The sequence below is a fragment of the Ursus maritimus genome, unplaced genomic scaffold (assembly GCF_017311325.1).
Source record: "Ursus maritimus isolate PB19 unplaced genomic scaffold, ASM1731132v1 scaffold_7, whole genome shotgun sequence".
Taxonomy (NCBI): domain Eukaryota; kingdom Metazoa; phylum Chordata; class Mammalia; order Carnivora; family Ursidae; genus Ursus; species Ursus maritimus.
This window is the reverse complement of record NW_024426885.1, coordinates 52032699-52043063: the sequence shown is the minus strand read 5'-3', so window position 1 is coordinate 52043063 and position 10365 is coordinate 52032699. Positions and strand designations below refer to the sequence as shown.

Here is a 10365-nt window from a genome sequence, read left to right as displayed (position 1 = left end):
ACTACCTTGTTGGCTGAGGGAGGGCCGCCCCCTGTGAGGGGAAGCAGGCTGAGGGCTGCGACGGCGGCGGCGATGATTGCTGCTGCTGCATGCGTTCCTGCAGGCTCCGTGCTTTTCGAATACTGATTTGCAACTTCTTATCGACTAGGGCTCTGCTGTGAGTGCTAGAGCTGGCACCATGCAGGGCAAGTCTTAGTTTAGCTAAAATGCAAAAGAAAATATAGCAGAAACAGAACACAAAATACAAACAAAAATAAAAATAAAATTGAACCAAAAATGAGCAAAGATATGCAGTAAAACTCAAAATATGCAGCAGGAATGCAAGGCGTGGACCATGCACATACTGTCCAGGGTACAGAGCTGGCTCTGGCTCTAAGGAACATTCATGGAAGCCATGGAGGCCAAACAGGTTAATTCGAATTTAAAAAAACAAACAAAAAGCTAAAACTAAAATGAGTCAGGAAGAGAAACTGGTGCTTCCGTCTTAGAGACTGCCACTCTCGTCCTTTGCAACTGACCTGTCCGACTCTGGTCTCCACATTTTGCTCCCAACTTCCCCTTCCCGACAGCCAACAGCAGAAATAAGATCCAAATCTGCATCTGTCTTTACAGAACACAGCTTCTTGTGGGTCACATTTAAGAACCAGATACAAATTCTAAGCTTTAGTCCTTCACTGTAACTTTATGGTGCAGCATACCAGGAAAGCAGGAGAGAAACGAATCAAATATGCGGTGCAAAGTCACAGGCCTGGGAAGTCGAAGTCAATATACTCATTTCTTCTTGCCATAAGCTCCACCTAGCTAGTCAGTTTCTAGAGAAAGAGCAGACTAACCTCAAATCTGAGGTCTGACTTCATCTTGGGATAAGAAGGTAGGCATGGCTGGATAGTTCATCTGTGGACTCCGGCTGAGGTTATTCCAGTAAATATCCATAGGCCACAGCAATAGTACGTGGCACCCTTAGAAATCTGAAGGGCAAAGATAGCCTAAAGGACCTCAGTTTGGGAGAGTGACAGTGAGGAGACTTAAAGGTGTTTTCATCCCATCTGAGTGATGACTCTAACGATACCTATCACGAAGTTAGTTAAAATTGCCATAGCTGTAGCAGTGAGAGTTACTTACAGATAGCTTCGTTACAGAAAGCCAAAGCTGTAGCACAGTCTCCCTTCTGTTCCAGATGCAGCGACTCTTCAAACACTGAATCTGCCTCTTGCAAGGACCTCTCAAAGCCGTCACTCCTCCCTGAAAGGGCCAGCACTTTTCATTTTCATTACAGTTCGTTCCAACTTTTTCTATGTAGTGATGTTTCCCCTCAGTGCACATAGCTCCTTGCTGCTGAGCCTTTGATCTACCCTTATTCTAACTCTCCACGGCTATGAAGAATTCTCTGAAACAAGTAGGACATCCGTTTTTGCCTTAGCCAAGACATTGCCAAGGCCATGAAAGAGGAGTATGTCATTATCCACCACGTATTCCAATTCCAAGAGCTCTTAAGGGGACTCTCAAGAAAAGAATAAAGTATTCTCTACAGCAGAAGGGTGGATTCTTATGCCTGAAACTGATCTGTTTTTCCACAATGCAACAAGATACATCTTGCCAACGAGTGTCAAAATGTCCCAGACCTCCATGGAGACCTCTACTGCTGTGTTAAGGCAAAAGTGGCTTCACAACTCTGTGGAAAGTCATCTGTAAAACTTCTTTCCTACATCAATTCACAGTCCTCTCTGTGCCACCCTCAACTGGAAAATTAGTACACCTCTTGGGTACAGTTGCTCTACAGTTCCTAACCTCAATATATCTACCAGGGCAGTTGAAATGCCCTTGTTGCTTATTTGCAAGGACACACTTTTCATCAGCAGTGCTAGGTATTTTCTTTCATCATATCCTTGCTCGCCAAACCGACTGCAACAGTCACTTTCCCATACTGTGAGCATGAAATATTCCTTCCTCCTCTGAAAGCAAATGTGTACCAAAGCAGGCGCAGAAGAGTTCAAATACAGTGCCAGATGAAAAAGCAAGAAAGTACTGTAAGGGCAACTTTTGTAAAAGAACACTCAAGTTTATGTACCCCTTGGCTTTTACTCACTCATAACCATAAATTGGTAATAAGCCGTATTGTAAATTCACCCACGATTGGGATTAATGATGAGTTTCCACAAGCTCACAAGGAAAAATATCGAAATGTCAGAGTCATTTCTCTCATAATGGCCCCATCCTCCACTTACCTCCAGCTGGACATGGTAAGAAAGGCTCTTCCAAACCCCTAACATTCACTCCTTAATTCACCGTGGCTTTTAGAGAGCAATGGGTAGGCAGTGGAAGTAGTTAAGTTGGTACTGAAAAACCTGGCATTCAGGCCCACCAAGAGATATGGGTACCCCACCCTCCAGGCCTAAAGTTTTCTCATAATATTTGACATCAACTAAATCTATACAATCTTTACCATCAGAGATAGTAGTGAGAGCCATTTAAAAAAAGTTCTCTACAGATGTATAGGCAGACTATAGTTGATCATCACTATACAAGATTTTTTTTTTTTTTTAATTCTAATCTTCTAGAATCTTAGTATTCCATTCCTTGCTCTTCCAGGAGATTGCGAATCAAAGTGTATGGAGAATTCACAATGAAATGTGGCCAGAAGGATTCTCTCTCAACTTTCATGTATTACCCAATTAATAGAGGAAGGAAAAAAGGTAAGGAAAGGAGATGACAAGACTCCTCCTTCAGAAACAATATAAACCTGAGACCCAAATGTGACATAGCTTGAGGATGAAAAGGAAAAGAAGACTATCCAAATGTAGGGACAACTAAGGAACTAGGAAATTAAAACTAATTTGGAAACAGATACAGTGCCTTGGGAAATATAAAGAAACAATTGCCTCAAATCAAAAGATAGTAAAATTTGAGGAGAAAAATGGTCCCAAAATAGGCCCCAAATTAGCCCACTAAGCTTCTCTAAGTGTTGACAAAAAGTGGGAAGTGGTCAGCAAGAAAGCAACCACCCAAAACAGCACTGACTCCTATTCTTTGCACTTCTGTAGCATAATTTGTTACATCTGGGGATTCTGAATAATAAGAACAATAAATTCATTTCATAGAAAGAAAAACAGAGATATAAGTTTCAGGAGTCTATTTACAGTATATACCTCAGTCTTTTTAAACTCCTATTTTGAAGACTAGTCTCTCCTGGTACAAAATGACATCGTAAAGCAGCTGAAGGAAAAAAGTAACTAGTTTGGGGCAGTTGGGGAAGCCTTGTAAAGTCCATGAAAATTGTATCAGATTGGGAAATGAATCATCAGAGGATCAAAGGCAATCAAGCTTTGTGTTCTTACAACCTGTTTGATAGACCTACTTCCTTGAAGCTCTAGGTGGGCAATTTCAAGGGTATATTTCTGCCCAGCAAGTAGAATTTCCCTCATCAGTGTGGCTCATTCACTGCCCTGTTCCGCTGTTTCTGAATTGTGACTAGTTTTATTTACACCTTCTACAGATGTTCATGGGAAATATTTTTCATGAACAATATCCTGTCTCTAAACTATAGACTTTCAATAGATGAGCCCAAAATCAGTGCCTGTCACCTCCTGCTTTCACTAGTTCTCACTAAAATGTGTGAATTATGATGAAATACAACTTAGCTAAACAGAAGACAGGAATTTACAAGCCTGAATATTTGTTTTCTCTCTCTCTCTGTCCCCATCAGCTACAACCTATGCTCACAACAATTACCCTGATTCTGCAGTTCATCCAAGTCCATGAAGCGGCTGGGATGAGGATTAAATCCTTTAGCTGCCTCTAATTCCTTCTCCCGTTTCCTTCGAAGTTCCTGTTCCTGGGCCCTCCTGGCCACTTCCTCCTGCAGTTCATCCAGTTCGCTTTTGGAAGATATCTCCCCACCTGAAAACAAGCAAGGGAGAAGAGAAATTGTCACATTACCATAACTAAGACTAGGCACCTGCTGTATTTATGGCCACTGCACTGCCTTTCCTTTGGAACTCTTGATTCAATTTGGAGTTCATGTTTTGGACAGTGCTTTCCACATCAGATTCACGGTGAAATCTGGGCTATGAATCATAATGATGATGGTAAACTATTTATTGAGCAGCTTTATTACAACAATAACAATGTGAAAACTAACATTTGTTGAGCATTTACTATGTGATGGGCACAGTTTTAAGCACTTTTATTTCATTTAATTCTTTTTATTTCATTTAATTCTCATGCAACCTATGAAGTAGATACTATTATTACCCACATTTTAGGAATGAAGAAACAGAGATACAAAGAGAATAAATAAATAACTTGCCTAAGGTGACAAAGATGGTAAATGGTAGAGCTGAACTGAAGTCAAACAGGTTAAATTCAAAATCCATGCTCTTAACCATTAGACAGCATTCTCAGCTATGTGTTGCCACTAACTCATTGGGAATCTTCAAGCAAGTCAATTTCTCAGCCTTAACTTCCAACATCTCTTTAAAGAGTTTGTAAAATACCCAGTAAAAAAAGTTTGTAGGGGCGCCTGGGTGGTTCAGTTAAGCGTTGGACTCTTGGTTTCAGCTCATATCATGATCTCAGGGTTGAGAGACTGAGCCCAGTGGCAGGCTCTGCACTCAGCGGGGAATCTGCTTGACAGTCCTTCCTGTCTCCCTCTGCCTCTCCCCTCACCTGCTTGCTCTCTCTAAAAATAAATAAATCTTTTAAAAAAAGTTTGTAAAATATCCAATAAAAATTCAATTTTATAAATGTTCATAGATGGAACCAAACAGACCTAAAAGAATGTCTGTGATATAAGTGAAAAATCAAGTGACAGAATAATATGCATAGTATGGCTTCATTTTATTTTTTTAAAACGATTTTACTTATTTGTCAGAGAGAGAGAGAGAGCATTGAGAGAGCGGCAGGCAGAGGGAGAAGCAGGGTCTCTGCTGAGCAGGGAGCCTGATGTGAGACTCAACCCCAGACCCTGGGATCATGACCTGAACCAAAACCAAGAGTCAGATGCTTAACTGACTGAGCCACTCAGGTGTTCATTTTTTTTTTTAAATGGTGGTAATAAACTTATCTATACACTTGTATAGGCATGGAAAAAAAATGTAGAAAAATATATATATCCTGATGATAATACTAGTTCCTTCAATTTGAAGAGGGAAAGGTGAGGTTACTAAATTGTTGGACTTATTTTTACTTCAGTAATTTTTTAAATGAATGATCAAAATTACCAGACAAAATTTTTTGTTCTGTGCCAGACTAAAATGATAGGATCAAGGGGCCCCTGGGTGGTACAGTCAATTAAGCATCTGACTCTTGGTTTCAGCTCAAGCTGTGATATCAGGGTCATGAGATGGAGCTCGGCGCTCAGTGTGGAGTCCGCTTAAGACTCTCTCTCTCCCTCTGCCCCTCCCCCTGCTTGTGTGCTCTTTCAAAAAAAAAAAAAAAGGAGGAGAGAGTCTGAGGACAAAAAGCACACTCAAGAAGGGAAAAGAAAACAGGGATACTGGACAGGATATAGAGGCAGGGATAAGGATAGGTTTGACTTACTTATTCCCCAGTTATGCCCATAGCCTTTGTGTCTCCCTTTGGCATCTCAACCCATACAACTAAACAATAAGAAATCCATTCTCATGAGGCTTCTTCCATACCAAGGAAAAAAACCCAAGAACTTATTCTTCTGAGGATTGCCGGTGCTACTAACACTGTTCACCATATTTCTGTTCCTTCTTATTCCCACAAGGGCTCTCCCCAAGTTGGAAAGAACCATCAGGCAAGCCATGATGAAGAACAAAAAATAGATAAGTCCAAAGATGGAATGGCTCAAATGCCTCCATATTTAAATACTGATGGAAAACTTAAAGTACAACTGTCCTCTAATTTCGAATGTGCTCAGGTAAGGCTATTTTCCAAATAGAATTGGCAGTCAAATCCAGTCCTCCAAAGCCAGTGTCTTTCTGCTTACCTGAGAGAGGCTGATTCTTTGTCCAGCTACTCCTGGATGCTATGGAGTCTGCATCCAGTATGCTACTACTGTGAGACTTTGGGATGTGACGCCAGGAAGGTGCCAACCCAGCTGATCTCTTAGTACTTGGATCCCTTCAAAAGACAAACCAGAGTTTACTGAAAACATCAGAAGGGTGATAACTTGCAGCATTCCTAAGACTAAATTCCCTCAAAAAACAATAAAACAGGGGCTCCTAGGTGGCTCAGTCGGTTAAGCAACTGCCTTTAGCTCAGGTCATGATCTCAGGGTCCTGGGTTCGAGTCTCATATCAGGCTCTTTGCTCAGCAGGGAGCCTGCTTCTCCCTCTGCCTGCTGCTCCCCCTGCTTGTGCTCGCTCTCTCTCTCTCTGACAAATAAAATCTTCAAATAAATAAAATCTTTAAAAAAAATCAAAATAATATATAGTTAAAGTATCTGCTAAACTACTTCTGAAAATAGTTCCCCCATCTTATCTTACCTTATTCACATTTTGTGCATCTAGCACAGTATTGGCACAAAATTTATTTAATGAATTAATAAACATAAGCTCTCATATGATTGCCTTCCTCTTTCTTATGCCTTTATAGCCATCTTCTCATGTGTAAACCTCAACAGGTGATTGGACAATTCTGGATCCCATGTCAAGGGATAAGCAGTGGGAAAAAATGAGGATGTGATCATCACCCTTGTAAAAGATATAATCACTCTTTGCAAAGCAGCAACTCTGTTAAGAAACTTGCCTCTGTGGAAACTCAGTAGAAACAACATATGAAGATCTGAAATTTAACCAAACTGGGCCCTAAGAACAAGGTACAATGAGCACTATTAAATCATCACTGTTATCTTTTGGAATTATGAATATCATTGACTTATAAAACACAGAATCCCTGTAACCCTTAAAAAAACTATCCTAAATGAAAGAATAAATAACAACTGTATTTTCTCTCTGATCATAGAACTATGTTTTGATTCATGAATTCTTCCATTACAAGTTATTTACTAAATAATTATTTTACGTATAATACAGCTCTCTTGTTTCTCAAATCTTTGCTCCTTCTTCCAGGAGAGGGTGCTGTTGTCATAGAAAGTCGACAGAGCACCCACATGTTTATTGCAACATTATTTTCAACAACCAAGATATGGAAGCAACCTAAGTGTCCATTAAGAGATGAATGGAAAAGAAGATAAGGTATGTTTACACATATATTACGAAGCCATAAAAAAGAATGGAATTTTGCCACTTACGACAACATAGATGGACCCAGAGGGTACTGTTATGCTAAGTGAAATAAATCAGGGAAAGAGAAATACTGTATGATTTCACTTATATGTGGAACCTAAAAAAACGAAACAAATGAGCAAACAAATAAAAAACAGAAACAGAATCACAAATATAAAAAACTGGTGGTTGCCAGAGGAAAGAAGGTTGGGGGAAGAGTGAAATAACTGAGGGAGATTAAGAGGTACAAACTTCCAGTTATAAAATAAATAAGTCACAGGGATAAAAAGTACAGCACAAAGAATATAGTCAATAATATGGTAATAATATTCTATGGTGACAGATGGTAACTACATGTATTGCAGTGAACATAGTGTAATATACAGAATTGTCCAATCACTAAGTTGTACACCTAAAACTAATATAACATGTTATCAACTTCATTTCAATTTTTTAAAAAAGAAAGAAAAAAAGCTGATAATCTTGAGTTGAAAAGCCTCCTGGTGGCTCACATTGCTGCAAGGGACAATGCCACTATTCAGAGGCCAAACAATACCTGCAGACACTGGAGCTCTCAGGCAGGGCTGCATCCAGGCTGACAGGGCTGCTGCTGTTCCTCTCACTGCTCTCATAGCCAGATTCCATTCGCTGTATTAGGCGAGGGTGCTGTTCTAAAAGGTGAGAGCCTGGTCGTGCTGGGCCCCAGGGCTTGTACTGGGGGCTTGGTCCACCAGTTTTAATGTCGTAAGCAGGTGGCTTGCTTAGCTCATCTGGTGTAAATTCTTTAGCTATCCCGATCAAAGGACAAGTATAGGAAAGGAGGTAGATTTAGCATCTGCCTCAAATTAAGACATAACCAACCCCTCCCTCCAGCTCCTCCTTCACTGAACTCCTAGCTCCAAAAAGCTCAACATCAGCATAAAAAAGTACCTTGCTGAGTTTACCAGAAAATCCAGGTTTTTTAAATACATAAGTCAACTTTATTCAAAAGCCCAACTCTTCCCTAATTATCTCCTCACCTGAATCCTCAGAAAAGGGACTAAGCTGGGTATAGCCACAGTGCTTCCTTTTGTCCTTACTAAAGATACTGTCAATATTCAGAGACTCCCGTTTGGGTCTCCATGTTGGACGATACTTGCTAGAAGAACTGGATTTTGACTCACTGCTGGTACTCTCTACTTCCCAGTCACGAGAGTGTAAAGACAGGTTTCTAGGAGGCTTTTTGTCTGTCTGGTCTCCTCCCTTCCCCACACAGGGAGATCCTAGGTTGCTCTGAGAAGCCAGGGATGGTCTGTTGTGAATCATATTGCTGACTGTCTCTTTAAAATCCCTTAGTCTATTGGTGCTGCTGGATGGTTTAGAGGCATTCCTAGGAGCCTGTTTCTCTTTCAGTGTTTCTCCTAAAAACACAAAGAATTAAACAAATATAAATGTTTAAAATGATCATAGATACCCAGACCCCAAAGTGTGAAAGCAGAAAGGAAAAGCCAGAGTGGAGTATGACACAAGTTTGCCAGAGTGAATGAAGAAAGACAAACAGTGCAGAGTGGCTTGCCTTCACTGTGGTACCCTGAGGCCTGTGGCTCATCGCCTTTCCTCCTAACCCGGCCAGAGCTCTTCTTGCGTTCTATCAGTGACCCTTTCTTGGATGTGAGTTTCTGATTACATTCACTATCAGTCAGGTGTCCTGAAAGAACAAGGAAATGGGAGTAAGCTGGTATCTGAGACTGACCTTCATCCTCTTGAGAACATAGTCTCCCTTTGGGATTCACAGCAGTGCCACAAATTTAGTATACTCATGAATCAGAAGCTGTAGGGGCCAAGACTATCTGATTTAAGTGTAGCAGGAATCTCTCAATAAATAAATGCAGAGAAGCTCAAGTACTTAATGGGAGCTTGCAAATTTACAGTGTTTCCTGAGCAATTACCAGTCTTGATCTTGCTTGTCATCTTTCCCGGTGACCCAGAAGGACACACTACTTGGTAATTTTTAAAAGGTGACAGTTTTAAAGATTGTATAAAAATGTCACGTATCAACATATTTTGACTCTCATAAATAAAAGACAGAGCTTTCCTTTCATTTAGCAACACATACCAAGTAAAGCCTAATTTTTACTACATCTGGTATTGGCCCAGGTGCCCCAGCCTTTGCCCACAAGAGCTCCAATTGTGGGTGGCTTTAAGATTCAGTTCTAAATCTTCCTTAAATGTAAATCATGTAAAAGGACATTTGAACTTTGAATAATTCTCATTCCCATCCCCCAATGAGTGCTTTACCAAACTTGACTTCACCCAGAGATTACACTTCATAATTCCTCAGTACTGATCGCTGAGAAGCCCAGGAGATATGGGCTCTTTTACATAACTTGCCCTGCTTCAAGCCCACAGGATGTAAATGTATGATTGGATAACAGCAAAGGTCAGATTCTAAAAGATATCATCATCTAACCTGCGGGAAGCCAACAGTGAATTAAACAACTGAATTAGAGAACAGGTTTAGAGAAAATCCTCTAGGTTCTCAAATGCACCCAGAGCTAATTCGTTTTCGTATGTTAGTATAAGAAAATTTTTGTACGTATTCAGGTATCAGCAGTGTACTGATATGGCTACCTGTTTTCAAGAAATTACCAATGTAATATTTTATTGCTTTTATCTGATACTTTGCTACCTCTGGGCCCAAAAGAAAGATTTAGGAAAGGAGGAAATCACTTGGAGCAACTAAGTCTGCAAATGTTAAACCAATGAGAATATGCTCTCCTACCCCCAGCCATTCACAAACCTTTAACATAAACCTGACTCTGCTGGAAAATATGCCTTCTTTATCCTGTTATTTGGCTTCTCCCTGATTCAGTTTCAGAAATACAGTCTTTAAAAAAATCATACTTTGCAGTAGTCACCTCTGCAGTAGTCATCGAAAGAAATCCAACATGAATCTAACCAAACCTCTAGATCCAACTGCCAATTTACAAGAAATACAGAGAACAGAGAAACATGCTAGAGTTTACCATAGTTTACCAAACTTCAGAATGTGGGCAATCTATAGGACAAACTACACCTAGTTGTTCAACAATCAGCTGCAAGGAAAAATAGAGAAACCTACAGTTCAAAAGAAACGTAAAAGACTTATCAATCTGTCCCAATGTGTAGAACTCACTTGGATTCAGAATCAAGC

At 40.3% G+C, this 10365-nt stretch overlaps 1 protein-coding gene and 1 long non-coding RNA gene across 3 annotated transcripts in view; one reads left to right on the top strand and one right to left on the bottom strand.

Annotated features, from left to right (window-relative positions):
- The window catches only part of USP54 (ubiquitin specific peptidase 54), a 60272-nt gene that overhangs the window by 17430 nt on the left and 32477 nt on the right, over positions 1–10365 (bottom strand). For both annotated transcript variants that reach the window (XM_040624615.1, XM_040624616.1), the window contains 7 exons: positions 8749–8880; positions 8213–8593; positions 7750–7981; positions 5954–6087; positions 3730–3897; positions 1123–1242; positions 6–201 (listed from right to left, as the gene is read on the bottom strand). In XM_040624615.1, the coding sequence (XP_040480549.1) occupies positions 6–201; positions 1123–1242; positions 3730–3897; positions 5954–6087; positions 7750–7981; positions 8213–8593; positions 8749–8880 (1363 nt within the window). The remainder of the gene's footprint in view (positions 1–5; positions 202–1122; positions 1243–3729; positions 3898–5953; positions 6088–7749; positions 7982–8212; positions 8594–8748; positions 8881–10365) is intronic.
- Positions 1594–7149, top strand: LOC103667826. Its single transcript, XR_569874.2, has 5 exons — positions 1594–2240; positions 2590–2693; positions 5732–5884; positions 6590–6784; positions 7038–7149. It is a non-coding gene; the product is annotated as an uncharacterized LOC103667826 (long non-coding RNA).